Source organism: Strigops habroptila, chromosome Z (assembly GCF_004027225.2).
Source record: "Strigops habroptila isolate Jane chromosome Z, bStrHab1.2.pri, whole genome shotgun sequence".
Lineage (NCBI taxonomy): Eukaryota > Metazoa > Chordata > Aves > Psittaciformes > Psittacidae > Strigops > Strigops habroptila.
Window position 1 is genome coordinate 36,260,091 of NC_044302.2, and position 23,100 is coordinate 36,283,190.

Here is a 23,100-nt window from a genome sequence, read left to right on the forward strand (position 1 = left end):
TTCCTGATGAAGAGGAAGTGGGGTGTGCCCGGCGCGGGCCGGCGGCGGTTCCGGTATTGGTGCTGCCGCTGTGATGGCTGCGGCCGCCAGCGCCACGTCTCCGGCTGACAAGGAGAGGTAACACGGCCCGCGCCCCGCTGCTCCCCGGAATAGTCTTCCCCGTCCTTGGGGTGGGGTGCGGCCGGGGGCGCGCCAGGACCGCGCCCAGCTGTGGGGGGTGCGGCTGCTGCTCTGTTTGTGAGCGTCAGTAACTAGATTGGGCGTTTGAGGTGGAATATGAAGGGTGTGAGGCGCTGGCACAGGTTGCCCAGAGAAGCTTTGGCTGCCCCATCCCTGGCAGTGCTCAAGGCCAGGTTGTACGGGGCTTGGAGCAACCTGCTCTAGTGGAAGGTGTCCCTGCCCATGGCAGGGGATTGGAACTGTATGAGCTTTAAGGTCCCTTCCAACCCAAAACAGACTAATTTTGTGATTTCGTGTGCAGAACTCTGCCACTTACATGGAAGTACTGGTTGACTCGTAAAGAGAACTGGATGAGAAGAGTAATATGAGTTGAGATGACTAAGGCGAATTTTAGAGGCAGGAGGAGATGTTTCCCGGGAGGCAGTCAGCATCAGTGGTCCTTGTCATTCTCCAGCTGACTAAATATTAGCCTGTTCCAGATTGTTTTCTCTATTTGCTCAGTTTCTGCTTCCCTATCTACTTATGCTGTCATAGCTCCTCATTCAAATGTAGGCATTCCTTTTTCTTAGCCTTTACTTGTAGGCTTCAGCTACTTGTTTTATTTTTATTGTCTCATAGGTTTAATTGAGATTCTGTCACTCTTGTGCACTGTATGTGCTTGACGGTTTTAAATCTACTGAAATATCTTAAGCAAGTTTTTCAGAGGCTTTAGAACTTGCCCAAATTTGGGTTCTTCTGTGTGTGAATAGGAGGGGGAGGGAGGCGGGAGGTAAATCTATAGCTTCTTGCTCCTGTCGAGAATTTAGCCATTAGTGTACTACAGTCTGTTCAGGAAACCTTTTTTAATTCTTTTCAGGGAAATGTGTATGTTTTCTTCTAGGTTTCAGGGATGTAAGAATGGGCTGAAAGAAAAGGTTTTTCAGCCTTTTTTCTTTTTTTTTTTTTTTTTTTTTAAAACTCAAAACAGATGGCACAAAAATATTTTACTCAAATATTTTTTTACTCAAAAATCTATTTTACTCAACATAGATGTGCTCCACAAAGTATTGTCATGCAACGAACACTGCAGCCAGATGGTCCTGGCATGTCCTGGGTAACTGGAAACGGGGTTTTGCAACATCTTCCTAATTTGTCTAGGGAAAATAAATGGTTGTTCTAAGCCACTGTGGGAACTTCTGCGTCGTAGTCATGAGGTTTATTTTTTGTTTCATTAGTTGAATATTGCATAAATAGTTAAATAGTTGAGAGTTGATATTACTTAAACTCTGTTTTCTCTTTTTAGATTCATCTGCATTTATCCAGCGTATCTGAATAATAAGAAGACAATAGCAGAAGGAAGAAGGATACCTATAGACAAAGTAAGTTTGTGGGTGGCAGGGAAATAAAATGTTTTGTCTTGCTATGTAGTAGTGGGTAGAGAGTTGGAAAGTAAATTTCAAAGCTGTTGATCTTTCCTGTTCCCCATGACAAGTAGCTTGATAACTGGAATTTATAGTATATTTGAAGGTAACCTAGTCAGCATGTGAATTTGGTAGAAGAGCAGTGGGTTTAAGTGTCTACTTTCATGTAAGCAGCACCTTTGGCAAACACGTGAGAAACTGAGAAACTTAATGCACTCAACCTCCTACATAAGTAGTTTGCCAAATTTGAAAGCAAATAAGAAAAGAATAGATATCTAATGGCTGTGTTTTCGTTACTGAGTATACATGCCTATATTCTGTGCCCTGTCCCCATTGCTGGCATCAGAGGTAGAACTTAAACTGCGTGTGGCACATATGCACAAGGTGGTAGTTGTTACCGCATTTAATCTGTCCTGAAATAGTTATTGAAAATCTCCTTTATGATGTTTTTAACAAGTATTGCTGGGAATATAGATGGCTTTTCTCACTGTTTAGGTTTGGGTGTGTTTTCTGATAATAGTTAAAAATAAAACCTTTCTTGAGCATGCATGTTGCCAGTTAAAGATCTATCTGTGGGAGGAATCCACTGCTCTGGGCCTAGAAAGTTTCTGTTCTTTCTTCCTTCAGCCCTTGTCGCAAGTTTACTGTTGCCAATTCATGGCTTTTGGTTGATTTTTTTTTTTTTTTTTTTTTTTTTTTTTGTAAATCAAAGTTATTTCAATTACTTCTCAGCAGTTCTTTAACTTCCCCTGTGCTAATTAATTCTTATCTGTTTCCCATTCTTCTGATGTCTTCTATCTTTTTTTCTTTTTGTTGTTGTTTTTTTTACACCTTATGACCATTCATAGGTGACTTCTACAGTAGATTTGTCAGTGTTTGAAGTACTTTCTCTTTACCCATCTCCTTTCTCTAGTTACAGAGGATAGGGTGGAATCTGCTAACTATTGCTGTGTAAGTAGTTCATCGGGGAAAAACATTTAACTGTAAAACGTTGTTTCAACAGGCTGTTGAAAATCCCACATCTACAGAAATCCAGGATGTATGTGCAGCAGTTGGATTCAACGTGCTATTAGAGGTAATAAAGGAAAAAAAAAAAAGACTAGTTACGTTTTAGCCAGAGAATGTTCATTTTTTAGTGCAATACCTGCTTGCTCTTTAAATAGATGAAGTTGGTTGCTTTTTTATTAGGGAATGAGTCTGGGTTTCTAGAGAGGTAGTCTTTTGCAATTCATTTTCTGAAGTAATCACTAATTTAAAACACTGTTGAATTTTCTAAGAATTTAGGTCCTCATCTAAGAGAGTGACTAGTACCCAAAACCAAAATCACTTTGCTTTTCAGAAGTCTAATATATTCAGATTAGTGCACCCCTCCTGTGAAATAGCTAGTATCAATAACAAACCTGTAACATTTTAACAAAAATAAAGGCTGTGAGTATCTCCAAGCAGTGGGCCTCAGACTGTGACCTGTGACATCTGTCTCTAATTATCCAGAAGGGTTTGTGGCTGTGGAGGTGAAATAAAAACCTGTGTCACTGCAGTCCAGGCTGTTGGGGAGGTGGAGCAGCCCCTGTAGCAGATTACTTGCTAAATTATTCAGTACCAGTACTGGCTGCAGCAGTGCTTTTGAAAACATTATGCTATAGCTTTGGATGCTACTGCAGTGGCTAAGTAGTGGGTGACACTGTTGGTGAGCTGCAGTTACGGTTTACATCTGTTAGTATTCCAGGCTGCTATGACTTAGCTCAGTTATTACAGTACTTTTATAATAAGTGTTTCCTTTTGTATGACAGAAAAATAAGATGTATCCCAGAGAGTGGAACAGAGACGTGCAGTACAGAGGTAGAGTACGAATCCAGCTCAAACAAGATGATGGTAATCCATGTTTACCTCAGTTTCCAACACGTGAGTAGAGTACCTGGGTTAGGCACTTTATCTGTTAATAAAACAGAAAGACTTTGTTTATTTTATGTTACCAACTTGCTTAATTAGTTTTACTCTTTCAAATTTTACAACTTTACATTAAATCTCTTTGCCTGCTTAAGTCAACCAAATCAATCCTTTTGCTTGTATAAGTCAATCAAATACAGTTGGTCTGTGAGCATTGAATGGCATTTGTAAAACGCTGCTGTCTTTGATCCTGCTATTTCTTCAGCAGTTGCATTGGAGGGAATTGTGGGGAGTGTTGTATGATTGCTGTGTTGGCTTACTGTTTTGTTGACAGTTAAAACAAAGGATTTGGTATTAAAATGGCTAAATTCAGTCTTTTTCTTAGGTTACAGACATCAGCTAGGCATCAGTATGGATGCCAAATTGATGAAGTACAATACTGAGTTCAGCTGAGTTTTCTGCTGGCCATTTTCATAAATTAACAATGGAGCAGCTCCCTTTAACTAACAGGAATAGTTCATCTTGAATGACAAGTAATGTAATGTTTTGCATTTTTCCTGAAAACTAATCGGTGTGTAAAAGCAAAGCAAATATATATATGTATACATATATATATGAATAAATGTGTATCTTAAGGAAAGAGCAAGAATAGTAGCGAATCTAGAGTAGCATTGAAGTGCTGTTGGTTAGAAGGAAACAACTTAAACCCATATTTCTGCTGGAAGAAGGCAGTGCCTTTCTAAAAATGCTTGTAGCTTTGCCTGGTCATTGTGTCCCAGGTATTTTAGGCCCATTAAAAGGTGAAGGGAAAAAGTAACAGGAAGGATGTAGATATTTTGGCAATTGTCAGGTTATGTGCCTGTTCTAGTCTGCTGTGACACTGATCAGTCCTGCACTTCTTTAAAACTGGAAAAAAAAAAAAAAAAAAGAGGGGGGAAAAAAGAGTTTGAGAAGAATTTTTCACAAACTTGTAGCTGCACAGAGGGAAGGAAGCACAAATCCTAGGCTTTAGATCTACTTTAACAGAAATCTGAAGAGGGGCTGAAAGGTCTAACTTTGAAAGTTATGCAAATGTTCTTAATATAGTAGGCGTGCATTGATCTCTCCCTGTATTTTTAGGTAAGTCAGTGATGCTGTATGCTGCAGAAACTATTCCCAAACTGAAATCAAGAACCCAAAAGATGGGAGGTAGTGATCAAAGTCTTCAGCAAGGAGAGGGAGGCAAGAAAGGTAAAGGGAAGAAAAAGAAATGAGCTCACATTTGGAATGATTGTTACATCACATAGTTGTATTTACGACAAAGCTGGATGGACGCATTACTTGCTGCAACTTCAAAGTGACAGATAAAAGCAAGAAATAAACAGGTGAAGCTGAACAGAACGTTTCTGGGAACTGGAATGCATGAGCTGCCTCGCATCTATGTAAAAATAAACCTGTCTTCACACACAACCTGCAAGTCTGAAGCTAGCACCCACTTTTAGAAGTGGAAGAACATAAACTGGGTGGGAGGGAAATTATTCTTTACAGAGGAAATATGCAGCTTTTGATAAATACATGAATAAATACTCTTATGCAGACTAGATACCTGAAAACTGGTTGCCTTAGTAAGCAATTTATCTATGCTAGTGAAGTGATTTTCTTAATTATGGAGGGTCTTTGTCACAGAGAGAAAAATGTAAATCGATGTTATGGCTGTATAAACTTCCCCTCATAATAATTGTAGAATTATAGAATCATTTAGATTGGAAAAAGACCCTTAAGATCATTGAGTCCAGACGTTAACCCAGAACTGCCAAGTTCACAACTAAACCATGTCCCTAAGTGCCACATCTACAACGTCTTTTAAGTACCTGCAGAGATGGTGACTCCACCACTTCCCCAGTGCAGACAGCCTGTTCCAGTGCTTGACAACCCTTTTGGCAAAGAAATTTCTCCTAATATCCTATCTAAAATATTTCAATTTAAAATACTCCCTCTTTCACAACTGTCAAGTATACTAATAAAAGTGACATGTTAATTTAAAAAAATGTAATTTTATAGAATACTTCTTCCAAAAGTGTTACTTTTTACTGCACAGCCTGTTGTAAAGAAGTCAGTGATATATATTGTAAGGATAATAGTGTAAAGTTTTAAGATAATTGGGGAGGGCAGGGGGAAGAGCTCCCTTTTGTGTCTTATATAATATGGGATACTATATCATCCTATTTGGGGTTGTTTGAGACCTTAGGAAATGAGGCTTTAATTTTCTATCCTATTTCAGATGTCTGAGGCTTGCAGTATTTGGTAACTTGAAACTTTTTTTTTTAATGTAGTCCACACACAGGGACATAAAGTTACTTGAAGAAGGTGAGTTAGTCACAACAGCTGTCAAGTAGCAAGGCTCCTTCAAACTACGTAAGAAATGTACTGTGCAAATTAAATGAGGGATAGTTCAATACAAGGAGACTGAAAAAGAAGCAGCAGTACCTGTTTTGAGTTTAAAACCAAAAATCCTGCATGAGTTTTCTAATCCTTACTGTATGAAAACAAAAGTCAGTTGAATGCTTTCACAGATGACTATTGGAAGCAAGTTATCAGATTATTTTTGATAAATTTTTCATGTGGCAACATTCTCTTTCAAGACTTGTCTCATCTATCAAGTATGCTATTCTATGGCATCACCTTTTTCCTACTTTAAAGAGAAACAACATTCAAAATGCATTCAGATATTTAATGACGATTCTAAAGTAATGAAACTTGGTAAGGTTCTTGGTGATATCCCAAGTTACTTCTTCTTGTAGTTTGAGTTTTCTTACGTTCGTACGTTTCTTGTTGCACTCAACTGCATCTTTTTCAAATGGATGGTGAGTTACCAGTGCCCCTTGAAGCTGATGCCAGTAGGTACCCATAGTGCAACTGCTTAGAGCCCCTGATTTGTAACTAGTTCAAAATCAATTTTATTTTCTGCATGTAGTACTCTGTGAGTCTGGTTCTTGCATTGCATTGTTCACCGAAGGAGGACTGCAGTTCTACCAAATCCAGAAGCTGCCATAGCAAGTTCCTGAGTCCAAACCCTGTATATGTAGGGTGTCTAAAATGGAATATCTTAGGAGAAGAAAATTCTGTTTTCTAAGGCTGTAATCAACCATGGTTGTATATAAATATCTTTAGGTTTGCATCTGGTGATGTGACAGTTCATGTATTCTATGTTTGGACTATCTGACCTTGAAAATGCACCTAAATTTGGAGAAGTTAGTTAAATGGTATCTCTCTGAGTTGATGGAATGCTTTAGGGTAGGAACAGCAGGAACAGGTGCTATCTGAAGGGGGGGAGGTTTAGCAGAAAACAACTGGACATTGTCAGAGATTGTTGGTTATGTCCACTCTCTGTAAAGTTACAGAAGTGCTACAGGTTACCTGCAACATAGGGAAAAATACTAAGTGAGGTATGCAAGCAAGAGTGGAAGACACACTTGTGATATAAAACACTGTAACTGCCACAGATGATGAGGCTTAAGTTATTCCTGGCTTTTCCAGAGTGCTGAGTAACTTTACTGAAACTTTATAAAGTGAGCTCTGTGAAAATTAATTGGTACGAGTTAAGTGGAGGGGAATGACTCCAGCCAAGTCCTGGCCATGTTGCGCCTAGGTACTCTAAATCAGAGCTTGAGACTATGGACAGATGAAAAATGTGGAGGTTAAATCCCATGGGACATCTGTTTTCAGTGTCCAGAAATTAAGTATCTTGCGAACTTGTCTGTGCTATGTTATGAATGTTGAGAAAGAATCTTGGTGGCATTGCTTACCAAAATTTCCCAAGGAACTCAAAATAGTAAAGCTGTTTTAAAGTGTAAGAAAGATCTCTGGAAAGAGTAATATTGAGCTCAAATGTGTGAAACTGTGATTTAATCAAATAAACAAAGCTCTTCAGGTATTTTGGTTAAAGCTGACTTTTTTTAAGCAAATTGTGCAGTGCTGGGCAATCAGATGGTTACTGCCATTAGGGGGTTGAAATCTGATTTCCGCAACGCCTGCCTGCTTATCCCCCATCTCTGAATGGGTTCCACCTGGTTTTAGTGTAATTACAGTGTGTGAGCAGTATTTGTTCCTAAATGAGGCATCATGAAGTTAAATGCAACTCCTCCTTTCCTGCCAAGGTTAAGCTTATATTTCTGTATTTCCTGTTTTTTAATAAAGTGGGTTCCTTACAGGCTTAAAAAAAGTGGGTCAAGACAGTAAGTCAGGTTCTTCTGAAGGTCTTCCTCTTCCTCAGCACCCTTCCCATCTCCCCTTCTCCCCCTTGCTTTCTGGGAACAGGGAAGATACGAGGATATTGCAGGAATGTGAGTGGAGATGAGGCTGCTGTAAAAATACAGAAATACTGCAACTGTCAGTCTCAATGCTATCAATAAAAAGTCTTTTTTGAGGGAAAACTGGGTGATAATGGACGTCTTTTTATTTCACCAGTCTTGTTTTTACAGTAGTCTGAGAATTTGCTTAAGCAGTATAGTTCTAAAGGGGCAGTGGTCTGTAGTTTCCTGTAGGTGGCAATATTAACAAAGACGTGCATTGCTGAGCGGGAATTTACTCTGTATCAAAGACGTGAGTAATATGGATATTGATCTAGTGTCCCTCCAGAAGAGACTAGTCTAGCTGTTTAAAAATACATACTTGTTTTGCTGTACTGCTTTTTGGATACCTAGGCAAAGATTTCACATTTGAAAGGGACATGTGAGCTAAGAATCCTTGTAACAATCCTTGTAAGTTTCTGTGTCAGTATCGTATGGGGACATTGGCTGTTAAGCAGATCTGAAGGTACAGGCAATTAACAAAGGAATTAGTAAAAATGAAGTTTCAGAACTGTTGCCAGATGTGTCAGGGCATATAGCTGCTGTAGCAGAAGCACAACAATCATTATTCAGTTCTGATTTCAAATGTTACTTTGAAATGTGTTTTAACTTGGGAAGGGGCAATAATGTATGGCCATATGTAGTTCTCCATGTTCAGCCATAAAATAAATTTCTCACAGACCAGCTCTGCGGAAAATGGCTGTTCTTAAAAAGCTTGCCTGGTGTGCATCTTGTTCTTTGAGTGTACTTACAAGTTACAGCCTTCTAGCCAAAACTCCCTTTTGGGGCAGCATGTACATCTGTTGTTCATATACTTGAGCGTGTGAAAGATGGTGTGGCTCCCGTGTTTCCTGCTGTCTCTAGCTGCAGATGTGGCTGTGTTGGAACAGAGTGGACTATTTCATTTGTAAAGTTCCTGCAATGATCATCTAGTCCAACTGCCTGACTGCTTCAGGGCTGACCAAAAGTCACAGTATGTTGTTAAGGGCATTGTCCAACTGAGAGGCTTGGGGCATTGACTGCCTCTCTAGTGTCAAGTCTGAACCTCCCCTGAGGCAGCTTTGAACCATTCCCATGTGTCTCGTCACTGGATACCAGTTATTTAGCTTCTTCCTGTTACAGACTGGCCTTTATGGGGTTAATTCATCTCTTCTTAGGATAAAATAACCTAGCTTTTCAAAGAGTTTTTTGGCTTGGGTTTTTTTTCCCCTAAAGAAAAAGGACAATACAAATATTCTCTTCATGTATTGCTTTATAACTTTTAAGCCTGTTGCATCATTGTTGGGACAAAAAAAGGCAAGGAGAATGAGTGTTCATCCTTCCTAGTTGGCAGTTTGCTCTGACCAAGCCATATTTAGTATGTTGGGTGTTCAGTCAGCACACATGCAGCTGGAGATAAGGTACAGATTAGATCTGGCAAGAGCTAGAGATAGGAGAATTGACTATACTATAGCACCTGGTGTAAGGGAGGTGGGAGAAGGGTGACCATCATTGGTAGAAAGGGCCCTGGGAAGAGCAGGGGACACTCCAGGTAGGAACAGGTTGCCTGCACTGTAGTGCTGTTTCTTATGAAACAATATGTGTGCCTTTTTCCCCTATATCAAGGTCTGGGTTTTTTTGGGGGGCTGTGGGTTTTTTGTTGTTGTTTGTTTGTTTTTCCCAGATAGTAACAGAGGATGATAAGGAGGCTGCAGCACCTCCCATACAAAGACAGGCTGAGAAAGTTGGGGCTGTTCAGCCTAGAGAAGAGAAGCTGCATGGAGACCTTGGAGACCACATAGCAGCCTTCCAGTATGTGCCGAAGAAGGACTCTTCATCAGGCACTGTAGCGATAGGACAAGGGGTAATGGGTTCAAACTTAAACAGGGGAAGTTCAGGTTAGATGTAAGGAAGAAGTTCTTTACTGTGAGAGTGGTGAGGCACTGGAATGGGTTGCCCAAGGAGGCTGTGAATGCTCCATCCCTGGCAGTGTTCAAGGCCAGGTTGGATGGGGCTTTGGGCAACCTGGTCTAGTGGAAAGTGTCCCTTCCCATGGCAGGGAATTGGAACTAGATGATCTTTAAGGTCCATTCCAACCCAAACCATTCTGTGATACTATGAGTTTAGACATGTCTGATTAAAGGCTTTAAGACATCTCCTCCTGCAAAGATGAAGCAATACCAAATGGTAGGCATATAAAGTGTTGTGGAATTCCACAGCCTCGGCAAAGGTGGCTGCGTGGCCTTCCAAAAGATGCTAAATCCAAAGAACAGCATCTTCGATTATATTTTACTAGACCAGTTCATGTGCTCATCTAAGGAACTTTTTCAAAGGCCTCCCTCCCTTAGTGGTTGTTACTCCTCAAGCACTTTTCGTTCCATCACACTGGATGTAGCAGTTTTCTGGAAAGACTGACGTTCAGTGTATTTTGCATGGTTGCCAGACATGCAGCTTACAGGAAATACCAACAGTCTCTCATGACCTACAAGAATTTGTCATTCCATTTCTTTAAAACTCTGTTCTTCCTCCTACATGTAAGAAGTTACTGTTGGTTGAGTCCAAAATGGGGGTGGAAGGTGACTAAGAAATTAGTTGAGTATTTTTGTGTTGATTCTTAGACTAGTTAAATGGAGTTGACAAGACCGGAATGCAAACTCAAGACACCTTCTTAAATTTGTCAGATGAAGAAAAGTTGTGAGAGTTTGATGTGACAAATATTAATCCCATCTTCCACTACTTAAAATAATTTCTGTTCTTTGTTACCTATCTTGCTTTGGTTTGAAGAACTCAGTTTCATTTTAGTGTCACTAGTGGTGATGTTATCATTGTGGGGGTTTTTTTTAAATGTTTTTCGGAACTTTCTTTCCTTTTTGCTGAGTTTGGAGATGTGTAGGATAAAGCAGAAGAAATGTCCTACTTACAGTGGCAGCAGAAAGAACTGTGAGTGTAACCCCCCCTTCCTGCCAATAACAGCAGTATTATTTGTTTAGGTCACTTATGGAACACTAGAAAAATCAAAAGGCCAGAGAAAGCTTTGAAATCCCCATAGTTTGCCATTTTTCCTCTCTCTGTTTCTAAACACTAAACCTTAATGACTTGTTAAGTAAGCAAAGCCATCAAGCTTGCAGCTGCGCTGCATAGGCAGCTGCTTGTGGTGCTCACTGTTGAGAACAGATCTGCATTCCAAACTTTTCTGTTAAGGCCTGAAGCTCTAAAACAGCTTAGTTGCACCCCCAGATCCAGTCACGAAGCAGAAATCCTTCCTTCAGGCCTTCAGAGAGGTTTCTACTAGCTCCACAGTAATGAAGTTGGGGGGGGAAGCAAGTATCCTGTAAAGACCTTCTGCCTTAAAGTAACTGGGCTGTCGTTGAGGTGTAAGATTCTTAAGATCTTAATACTGAGGCATCATTCCAGTCATGTAAGAATCTCTTTTTTTATTTGTATCCATTTTTATTTAGCACATTACAACTTCAGCACAGACATGGGAGTATATGTGTGTACCAACATCTGCACATAAATGTTGTGAAGATGAAACTGAGAAGAGCACAGATCGATGGGGCCAGCCCAGTGGAGTTACTTGCAGGAAAGAATAACTTTTCTGATGCAGAAATTCAGTAACTTCTACTTGCATCAAGGCAAACAATATCACATTCTGTTAACAATGTTCTACTACAAGTAGAAATCTGACAAAGGAATACTGAATTTAGCTGCTTATGTCAAGAAATACAAAGTAGTAGAGACAAGAATTTGATTTTAAGCCTAACTTTTAAGTTCTAAGGAGAGATGTAAGAAAGTATTTTAATGCTTACCTAGAAATGTTTATCCCCATTAATAACTGTGGAAGAAATGTTTAGTAGTATGAGAAATTACAAATAAGTTCTGCTTCTGCTACAGACTTTGTTAGGCTTGTAAAGTCCAAGATTTATCAGCAGCTTTTAAAGAAGTATGTTACATAGTACTCTGTACCTAAATCAGATAAGACTATTAAGTATTTTTATTTACTACTTATGTTTTCAAGAGGTGAAGCTAAATTACACTGGCCACATGACCTCTAAATACACAGTCAATAGGGTTTAAAACACAGCATTAGGATTTAAGTATGGCTTACAGAACAGCTCAGTGGGTTTAAGACAGAGGAAGGCAAGACAAGAAATGAATCCACTTCTATGGTGAGTCACTTCAGACTTTTCACAGACCTACAACTTTGCTGTAAACTTTTATTCCCTTCAGCACATCCACTCATAATAAAAAGTTGTCGTGGAATTATTAGCTGTGATATTTTACATTTTTTTTCCTTCAAACAACAAAGCTCATGCTGTCCTACAAAAAATGATGCACAGTGGGTCTCGCGGTTCCCTATCCAAGGTGACAGCCCTAAGAGCTGCGTTTTCCAGCTTAAAGTTTAAAATGCTTTTTCTTAAGACACTTCTACAAATCTTCTTATAATACATCTCTCAAATTTAAAACTACCTGCTGAGTTGCACTGAGTGGTGCATGCTTTTGCAGTTCTTGTATCTGAAAATTTGGAGTGAATGTTTATATACCAACTTATTGCAGAAAGCTAAGAGTCTTCAAAAGTATACTTTAAATCTTCTGAATTTAAGACTCTTGACCAGAAATCACTTTCTTGCATACCAAAAGCTTAAGCTTACCTTCTGAGTGTTCTGTGAGTTAAGAAGTGTCGTAGCGTTACTGTAGGCTTTAAAGAAATCTCAGCATGGAGATGAGAACTGAGAGATTTCAGTAATTCATGCTGAATTTGTTGAAAAGTCTGCAGTGTGAAAGAGTAAATACAGATTTATATCTAAAATAAATATTTTCCATTGATTGCAAAAACCCCTTTATTCTGTTAATAACTTTGGTTGCATTCTTACTGATTGATTGGTCAGGGATATATCAAGTAGCAACAACAGCATCTCTGTTCAGGAAGTTTCAGTGCTCATGAAAAGTTGCTCTTAGTACAGTCAGAAGAGACTGCAGATTTTTATGAGCAGAAAAAACTCCTGGAAGCCATAGTCCATCTCATTAATGATGTGGTTCTGGCAACTGGCACCCTAGGGAGTTGTTAATATTTCAACACAACTTTAGGAAAAAGTGTTTGGAATGATATCGCTCCTTAGCAAAAGGTAGTTTTGCTTTTGAGAGTGATTCTGAAAGGCACTCTATTAATAGTTTTAGATGACAATTTTATTTATCAATCAAGAAGAGGCAAGGAGGTATACTTCAGTCATCCTGTGCTAATCCTGTGCAATTTAATGCATCTCTTTCTGGCAGATTACTTCACACTAATATAGCCTTGATCATTTGAATGAAGTTACTCTTCCCTGTATTTAGCATCTATCCATTCAAGAATACACACACTGTACCAAATACTGTGTTACAACAAAACATGCAATAGTGAATAATTTCTACCATCAGTTGCCTAGAACATGTAATTTCATCATTTACAACTTTGGTGGAGGGGAATACATCTGTTACGCCATCTCTCCCAATAATTCCCCGTATATTCAAGAAGATCCATTCAGACTAGTATTTTTCTTACGCAATAGCTTCATGTTACCAGATGCACCACAGTCAAAGCATTAAGAGTAATTACATACAAAGAGACAACTAAAGTGCAGAGCCTGTGGGATATATACTTTTTATTTATGTTACTGCAGAAAGAGATGAGATTACTGAAAGATTTCTTCTGCATGAAGATGAATATAGTATTTTCATTAAGCTTCAGATGCTGCCCACTGCATTGCTTTTAAATAAAAATGCTTCCTTTCTGTCAGACACAAAAAAGTGGTAAGCAAACTCAGAACACATTCCTTTAATACATCAAAATGTTTCCAAGGCAGTATTATTAAGATTTATACCACAGTTCCCAGTAACATCAAGCTTCATAAAGGAGGTGGTAGGGAAACTTTATCCAGTTAATAGCTTAAGTGCTCTTTTTTTCTTCACCCAGTAAGTTCACTGTTGCTTTCTTGGCTGCAGGAAAATAAAAGCAAGTTTAATCTTAGAGGCCAACAGACTAAGTGGTTTATTCAGTGTTCTCGAGCTACATTTAAAAAAAAAAAAAAGATATCCTTTTAAGTCACAAACAAAACATCACAGAGGAAATCATAGCTTTTGTATACACATAGAGTGATAAAACTAATCATATTAAGATTTAAAAAAATAAACCATAAGCAATGAACAGCACAGACTTATTGATATAACAGTTGTCAGTTACACAGAGCTTCTCGTAAGGTTTAGGACATACAGGTTTACAGCAAGAAATGTACTACCAAGCTGATGAAATAGGGCTGGAATAACACTAATCTGTGTGTGTGTACATGCATACCTATGTGCATGATTTCTTAAAAAATAAATATATGTGAAAATCTTTATATGTAAAAAATAGAAAAAAGAATAAGTGATGGAATGAGGACAGAAAAATCCCATGTACAACATGGAAGAACGTTACTTAAGATACCTGTCTAACAACAGTGATTCAGGAAGGTCATGCAGCAAAATTTCCAAGCATAGTTGAAAAAGGAAGATCATTTAAGCACTGACAGGAAAACTGCTTAAGCTGGTAAGAGGAAATGAGACTGCATGGATTGTTTGGCAGAACAGAGACTTAAAGTGCTTTGAAATACCTTACAAATTTCCTTTCAAATTAGACTTAAATAAACCTTTGTTTTAGCTACTTAATACACTTCCTTCTCTTATTCATAAAACTATCATCAGACATTTTAGAGTATGAGGGTTCACTGTAGACTGCAAGGAAATAAAAGCAAAGATTAAGCAACCTACAGGCTGTGATAACATTTATTCTTATAAAAAAAAAAAATCCTAAGTAATTTTGAGTGGGCTCAGAATCCTTTGATCTCCAGAGGAAGAAAAAGTACAAAAACTTACAGATGGGAAAACTTCATTTCCCATGTTGCTGTTTATTGGAGTTAAAGGATTTGCTTTACTACACAATTGGCAGCTCTTCTATACTTCCAAAGGTCTTCCAAATACCTGGTAGTATAGAAGACAGTAACTTAATAAGGCGACAATAACTTAAGCAGTAACTGTATTTGTGGAAGGTACCTTCTAAGGATGTTTGGACCTGCCTCTGGAGAGAATGTTAATAGTCATATGTATGGTGGGAAGACACACAAACTAATTAACCATGTTCTCCACTCACAGAGCTTGCATTCATTCTAGCACACTGCACTCCTATAAAGATCCACCACAATACTCTTTTCCTAGCATCTTCACCCAAATTTAACTTCATTATAATTTATATCATCTTCTTACATTTTTTCCATCAAAAGGATGAATATTAACTCTAATATTAGAGTTGCCTGGGAAATTCCTCCTGTTCAATGTGATTAGTGAATGGTCTTTTCCTCACCTTCTTTAGCAATGGTATCTGCAGTCTCCGCAGCCTTGTCTTTCAGGTCTTTAACAACGCTGTCAAGCTGAGCTTCATGCTTCAGGAAGAAAGGCCGGATAATTCGATGATAGAGAAACTCTGCCCCGTTGGAAGGACTTGGAGCCATGCACCACAACAGGAAGCCACACTACAAGGAAGAAGAACATCTGCCTAAGTAGAAGAAATGAGTAGGAGACAACGTGTAGCATGCCTTCCTAACTGCCACAGACTTGAGCATATTTACAACAGTACATCATCCCCTTCATTTTTTATGGTCACAGTCCAGTAAGTATGCACATCAGTATAGTTACATTCAGTAAATCTTTATACTGGAATAATGTCATGGATACTGATAGGATAAAGGAGGAGGGCTGCAGCAGTAAAGCTAATCTGGTAACAGGTACATCAACATTGCATGTGCTTTTTTTTTTGTTAAACGCAGAAGCACAAAACCTGATGAGACACATCAGTAGTCTCTCTAACTACTTCTAAACTATGTGGCACATACCTGACTGAAGGTCTAGGTCCTGAAATCACTTAAGTCCAGCCAAAACATATCTCTCTCCTCTCTGCCTCCCTGCTTTGAAAATGCAGCAGGACAAAGAATGCAACTGTCTGCATCCCAGAGCTAAAGTGACAACGGAGAAAGATATATCCACGCTACACATGGCACACAGACAAGGGTAATGCTTTTAGATTGCACAGTTTAGGTATACCTTTTATAGCACCTTTTATATTTTCGGGGGGAGGGAGGGAAGGCAATGAATAGCATGGTCTGTGTGGTAGTATTTCTGCATCTTAGAAAGGGGATTGGAAAGACAGCTATTACATGTATTACAAATATCTGTCTTTACTACTGAAGCACCTTTATTTGGTTTCAGTTCCACTATCATACACAATGCAAAGATGATTATGCAAAACAAGATCAAAACATTTAAAGGACAAGAAGTGCCATAACTAACCATGCTCAAGCTCTGAAAGCATATACAGAGAGACTTTACAGGATAAAGCTACAACAAAATTGAGCAATTTTTCTCAGCAATTGTGCAGTTCTTTCCAGACACAAATAGTACAATATTATTCCATGTCAAAAGCCTCTCCAGAAAAGGCAGAACAGCTTTTCACAGACCACCTTTTCTTAAAAACAGAAAACCATCCCAGCCTCAGCCAAAATGTGCTGTGTTTTGATGTTAGACATGATTAAATGAGGATTTCCACGCTTTTGGGAGGAGAGGGAGAAAGTTAAAAACAACGACTCAAATCCTCCTCCTGAAAAACAAAACAAAACAAAAAAGCACCCTCAAAACCAACAAAAAACAGAACCACACACAATATGCTAACTTAGGCACCAAAACCCAAACAAATCATTTAAGCTACAATAAAACTATAATCAACTTAAAAGTCTTAATTTAAATACAGTAGCACTTATTTAAATAGCTCATATTTCAGAAGTTTTCCAGGTTTCAAAGTAGTATCTACAGCAGCTGAAGAGATGTTTCAATGCAAGTGCTAGATCTTCTGAAAGTTATTTAAAAAATATAAGCAAAGTCTTATTTATTTATGAGGTTTCCAGTACACTGCATAGTGCAGAAGCATTTCCTAGAAACTAGTTCCATTACAGTATGCTTTCAGATTTTCACTGTGCCTAACTAGACATACTTTTCATTGCCCACTGTAAAACTGCAAAGATAAAACCACATCCAAATATTTGTTTTGGTATTACACAAGAAACTCCTAAATGACTACTGAACCATTACAAGGTGATTTAATTCAAGAGAAGTTATTTTAAAAGAAAGGTTCTGATCTGAGTTTAACAAAAAGGAAGGTGGAAAATAAGATAGATAGAATAAAATCCCTTTTCAGTTATGAAAACTGCAGTCTTCTTCAGGCAAACCTTCCAGATATTTTGGAATATCTCTGCTCTATTCTTCCTCAGATAAGGGATATTGAGGCTGAATGTTCTGTAGGTTCTGCTTGTCATACCTGTAAAATTTTGGCTTTGTCTTCACTGCAGTGCACACCACAGTAAAAATGATCCCTTTGATACACATTAGTTGAAGAAAACACTTACTGGTTTTTGAGGAGATAGATTGCTACTCCTATTTTTTTAAGGCCACTTATCATTTCCGTTGCCCTAGAGAAAATCAGTTATGGTATATCTGGAACTGGAGATATATTTTGACAGACTGTCACTCTGAAAAGGATCACTGATTCATGGGGTTAACAACTACTTTCTACAAAAGATTTTGCCAAGCCCATTTACTATCCTTTTAGGCAAGCTTTAAGCTTTCTTCAACTGTTTGATCGTAGTGTCAGAACTGAATGACTTAAAGAGGACAAAGAAATGTTTTTTCAAAGTGTCCACCACTGAGAATGCGTACCAAGAACATTTCAATAAACTAAAAGAAATAACTCAGCATGCAGTAAAATTTGGCACTAGTAAGGAGCAACTGATGCAATATCATTAAGCAAGGTCTGAGAAAATAAAGGCAAAAAGTGATGGAATATCAATTTTCAAAAGCTTCCATTATCTGGAACTTAGTATTACGGAACAAATAAACGGTGCTATCTGATGCTGGTATCTTTCATTAAAAACTGAGAAGCATATTGATTTTATTTCCTGTTAAAGAATACCTGGCCAATTACTGATAGTTACTCAAGTTGTCCCAATATACAAAAGATGTTACTTAGTTCTCCTTTGTTTTGGGAAATCCCTCAGCCATAAACCCAACTTCCTCTGAAACTAAAAGAAATTGAAATTTCCCTTTTCTTACCTAAGAACAAAATCAGTCATTTTGATTATACAGCTTAGTCAAGAAAAAAAAAAATCTTTTACAGTTACAGATTTATTCTCAAATACTTACTACTTTTGAAGTGTACCAAAACAGATGTTTATATAAATTTTCTAGGTCACATACCGTCCTTTCTTTCCTATAAAACACGGCAGATCTTTCCCTGCCACCTATCCCAACTTTCCCTCTTGCCTCACAAAACCATCAGTTGTAAATAGATCACTTTCTTAGGGATAAATTACATGTAACCAGCATCTAAAAATATGGTGTTACCCAGGAGTGATTCCAAGGGAGTGTCTTCTCATCTATCCATTCTTGAAGACATTAAATCAGTTATACCAAAGGTCTCATTCTAGAAGGAGGGTCACATGAACTAACATACCTTTATCATGTAGTAGAAAGGGAACCAGAACAGAAAGATATCAGAAAAGAATTCCACTATGCTGAAAACGCCATACACAACCCAGTAAGTCAGCCACTGTGTGTCATCATCTTTGTTGGGGCTTTCAATTGCCTTGATTCTGCAAGGAAAACAAAACAAGTGAGCACATCAGCAGCATCAGTCTCGTCTATAATGGTGAAGGTTTTATGACTCAGCTTTGTTGTTACATACCAATCCTCAAAATTTCATTACTCTCTATGCTTTACAGAAGAGAACAGAGTATCTATGATACAGACAACATGCCCAAGATCTTACAACAGCAAAGCTTTTCCCTTTTTTTGTCAGACATCAAAAAGAAAAGATACTCAAGCTAATTCTAGCTCTGTGATTACAACATAAAAAAAAAAACAAACCCACACAAAAAAAACCCCAAAACCCACAAAACCCCATGAGCATCATGACCTTGTTTATGAGACAGTTCATAGGATAGAGAAGACAGGATAACCTTTGGCCAGTTCCAGTTCTGAATGCATTCTGGTAGTCCTGACCAGAAGACTATTGTACATCAACTCATTAGTGACCCATGTAACAGTTAACCTGAGTGAGCCCAGGCCTGTGCTGCACACACAGCCTGGCTTACAGGCCTGTGCTGTGCTGTGCAAATTCCCTGATTGCAGGATAAATCCAGGAAGCTCACCAAAACAGAGAATCCCCACAGCAGCTCCCGCTGGTACCAGTAATTATACCATCTGCGTGGCATTGCCTGTATCTAACAGCAAACATCCTCTTTTTTTGACAGTAGGAATGATGAATAGAGTTGTTGTCTTGAAAGAAAAATCCTACAAGAGCTTATATTATCGAAATGGGGTAACCTTGTCTACAGATGAGGTAATGCTGCACAACTTGAGGTTCCCAGCATCTACAGGGATTTATGACTGTCTGTACTATTCTCTGTTCCTTTATAGTGTTAGCTCTAATAAACAGATTTTAAATGAAGCTTTAGGGAATCAATGCAGACCGCACCTTCTGGTGCAGACAGCATCTAGATAAAAATTTTAAATCTAATTCAGGGTTCTGTAGTATATCTCAAATATCCTTACTTACAATGTACAGGAGCTGGACTCCTCTTTCAAAAGGTAAACCATAAGACTTGCTTTAACTGCTAACAAGCACTTGGTCTACAGAAGCTTCTGCAGACCAAGTGCTGCTTGGTCTTATCTACAGCAACCCTCAGGCTGTACAGGGAGGACTACATATTTGCATCCCTTATTGTTTTGCTCTATAAATCCACTCCTACAGGACTTGCAAATCCTGATATAGATTACAGTATTAAAAACAGGGTGGAGCAACCTCTAGTAAAGTCTTGGGCTTCCTGTATAATGACAGTTTTTCGTTCTCCAACTGTTAGGAAAATGCAGTTCAAGTTTATACAGTTCTAAAAATAGTAAGTTGGAAGCAAGACATACATGTGCTTCCTCCAGTAAAAGTAGTGAAATTGAGACTCTGCACTTGCTAAATTCCAGATTAGCAATGTAAGAGGTTTTAGAAGGAAATGCTAGCTACTGTAAGCCTAATAATATGAAGCTTAAGAGTATTAAAAATCATTTGTCCTCTCCACTCATGCTGTAGAATTAAAATCTGTAGACTGAGTTTAATGAATTTAGGTTTAATTCTTTTATAACTTATTCCTTTAATATCAGCAATACTGTTGCAGAAGCAGCCTCTGCAGAATATATCAAAGGTGCAAAGTTTTCTTTTAGTCCATAAAAAAGACTGAGAGTTAGGGAGGTTTACAAAATAGAAACCATAGAGAGGCTGTGAGTATGTTTCCTGGTCTGTGGATTGAGAAACCCTCTGAATCTGTCAGTTCCTGTTTCTGTAAATTAAGGGGGTAGGGGAAGAGGAGAAAAAAAATCCATCATGTGACATGTCTTATGTTGTAGCAAAAGCACGGGCAAAACCCACCAAACACATGAGAGAATTGGTGTAGCCCCTGGAATGAATTACTTTGAAATGCAGTATGAGGATCCGATACTTAATTTATGCATTATTTCCATTAGTGTGTGGCTAGCCAGGAAGGTTCCGCAATGAGAAAAGCAATAGCCCTTGCCATATCCCATCATGCACAACACGGCACTGTTATTGAGGTACTGCATCAGCACAACTGGAAGAACAGGTTTTCCACAGGTGGACACTAGCAGGTCTGCTTGCTGCTGTTCCAACACCACAGCGTTGGAAACAGTAGTCCAGGCAACTTGCTCAAAGGCAGTACCAACTTCAGATGCTTCTGCCCTCCCACTATGAACCACATTTCTGTGCTCCCACCTCTCAGGTATTTCAATACCACCAGGTGAGGGGATCCTACAAAAAAAACCAAAAAACAAACCAAACCCCCCAAAACCAAGATCAATCAATCAAACAAACAAACCAAAAACAACACAGGAGGTAAGGTAGAGGCCTATTAATCTATTTTCAGGGTCTGAAATTTTATTTCTGGAGAAAAAGTACAAGTGATAAGGGGGTGCTCCAGGACCCAGAGCAGAGATTCTCCACAGCCCATGGCGCAGCCCACGGCGAGGCAGCTGTGCCCCTGCAGCCCAGGGAGGTCCATGGTGGAACAGATTCCACCTGCAGCCCATGGAGGACCCCACGCCAGAGCAGGGGGATCCCCAAAGGAGGCTGTGACACTGTAGGAAGCTGACACAGGAGCAGACTCCTGGCAGGACCTGTGGCTCTCCGGAGAGAGAAGCCCGCGCTGGAGCAGGATTGCTGGCAGGACTGGTGATTCAACAAGCATGAGGAGGAAAGAGTGGCACAGGCAATGTGTAATGAACTGATCACAAACCCCTTTCCCTGTCCCCTGTACTGCCAAGGGGGAAGAGGCAGAGAAAATTGGCAGTGAAATCGAGACTGGGAAGAGGGGTGAGGGGAAGGTGGTTTAAGATTTGGTTTTTATTTCCCATTATCCTACTCTGATTTGATTTATAATAAATTAAATTAATTTCCCCAAGTCAAGTCTGTTTTGCCTGTGAAGGTAACTGGTGAGTGATCTCTCCCTGTCCTTATCTTGACCCACAAGCTATTTATTACATTTTCTCTCCCTGTCCAGTTGAGGAGGGGAGTGAACGAGCGGCTTGGTGGGCACCTGGCATTTAGCCAGGGTCAACCCACCACAGATGGATTTCAGGAGAGTGCCTTTTGTCTTGTTACTTAGACCTGAAAAACTCTGCTACTGAGCATCTTTGAATACCTTCTTTAAACTAACAATGTGGTTTGCTTCCAGCTTTTTTACTGCATTTTCCATTTCTCTACCTTTGTATATTGTATTAATTCGTGTATACTTCTTTTTTAAATCTTTATTGTAATCTTAAAAAAACCCCCACCAGATTGTTATTCCAAACATCCAATGTACGGTACACTTCCTGCAAGCAGAAACAACCTCTCTATTTCCCAGTGCAGTTTGTGCAGGTGCTATGTTTGTTGTGATGTCTAGGCAAAGAGTGTGATCCACCACAGCACTCCAGTTGCCAGGCCGAGATGCAGTGTCTTGTGCAATGTAATGGCTTGTTGCTGTCAACCATTGGCTGTTGGCAAAGGGTTGTATTAAGGCTCCTGATATGGAAGTGATGGGTCAGCTTGAGGCTAGCTGTCACTGCAGGAAATTTGCAGCACAAGTTATGATTACACTTGCAAAAGGAGACTCTCTTCCACGAACGTGGCATTTCTTGTCCCCAGGCCTTTGTAGCTGAATGGGGGAATACTTTTTCTTTCTAGCTTCTAGCACAATGGCTTCCCTTTTAACTCACTCCAATGGGATCCAGGCCTCTGCCTTTGTGATTAGGCATAGAAACTGTATCTGGGTTATCTCTTCCTCTCTTAGCTAACATTTCTAATATGTCACATTAATTGTATATCTCTTGCCTGGCTTCTCTTATTACATCAACCAAATACACTAAGATAAACCTTAAAAAATTCTGAGTCTTCAGAAAGAGTGATTTTACAGTCACTTCAGACTGATAACATTAACGTTTCTGTGAGTTTTGCACAGTAAAAGTACTGTCCAGCAGTACCACAGGACATGGATGCTTAGCATTTTTAAGTCTCCTCCAAATACTGTCACTCTTGTGTAACAGTCATATATGGCATTTTAATTTTCCCATCATGTTATCATTGAAATAATTATTAACAATGAGAACCTTCTTGCACAGTCATCTGCAGTCCTATCACTAAACTGCGTAATACCTTAGTTTACTGCAGGCATCAAGACACTTAAACAAATGGACCAATTTGTTTGCTGCATGAACTTGCATATATATGTGCATAGATATCCGAATGTATACACACAGACACAGAAACACACAGGTATAAATCTATGTAGCTGTCATATATGTATATCAGAATTTAATTGTACATATAGGAGAGAGAAATGCCATTTAATGCACTGATGTTGCTTTTCTGCTTACAAACTGATGAAGCCTATTACAATTCAAATTTTTCTACTATGAATGGAGCAGCTAGGGACAAGTAAATAGTTTACAATCAATCTTAGAATTACTTAGAGAGATTTTTACAAAGGTGGTACCAAAAAATGTTATTTTAAAGGTGACTTCTCTAAATCAGGCTATATACCTTCAAGATACGGTTAGTTGTGATGCAGTTTCAAAATCCATGCCTAATCCAGACAGTATTTTCTCTTATGTCTAATAAATACATCAGTTGAAAAGTGCCTGCAAGGATTTCACACTCTGCCAAGATC

The 23,100-nt window shown here is 38.9% G+C and overlaps 2 protein-coding genes across 2 annotated transcripts in view; one reads left to right on the top strand and one right to left on the bottom strand.

Moving 5' to 3' along the window:
* Window positions 1–12,037, top strand: SRP19 (signal recognition particle 19). Its single transcript, XM_030469717.1, has 5 exons — window positions 1–117; window positions 1,463–1,538; window positions 2,584–2,655; window positions 3,371–3,482; window positions 4,587–12,037. The coding sequence occupies exons 1-5, from the start codon at window positions 74–76 to the stop codon at window positions 4,718–4,720; spliced, it is 438 nt and encodes a 145-aa protein (XP_030325577.1). The 5' UTR covers window positions 1–73; the 3' UTR covers window positions 4,721–12,037.
* Window positions 11,192–23,100, bottom strand: part of REEP5 (receptor accessory protein 5) — an 18,801-nt gene continuing 6,892 nt past the window's right edge. Inside the window, exons 3-5 of the mRNA XM_030469716.1 lie at window positions 18,345–18,483; window positions 15,150–15,318; window positions 11,192–13,750 (exon numbers count right to left, since the gene is read on the bottom strand). Of these exons, the coding sequence (XP_030325576.1) occupies window positions 13,701–13,750; window positions 15,150–15,318; window positions 18,345–18,483 (358 nt within the window). The 3' untranslated portion in view covers window positions 11,192–13,700. The remainder of the gene's footprint in view (window positions 13,751–15,149; window positions 15,319–18,344; window positions 18,484–23,100) is intronic.

Excerpts from the sequence above, each read along its gene's own strand:
- SRP19 (XM_030469717.1), top strand. The coding sequence starts at position 74 with ATGGCTGCGGCCGCCAGCGCCACGTCTCCGGCTGACAAGGAGAG. Across the intron at positions 1,539-2,583 it reads GAAGGATACCTATAGACAAA|GCTGTTGAAAATCCCACATC; the intron begins GTAAGTTTGTGG and ends TTGTTTCAACAG. Across the intron at positions 2,656-3,370 it reads GATTCAACGTGCTATTAGAG|AAAAATAAGATGTATCCCAG; the intron begins GTAATAAAGGAA and ends TTTGTATGACAG.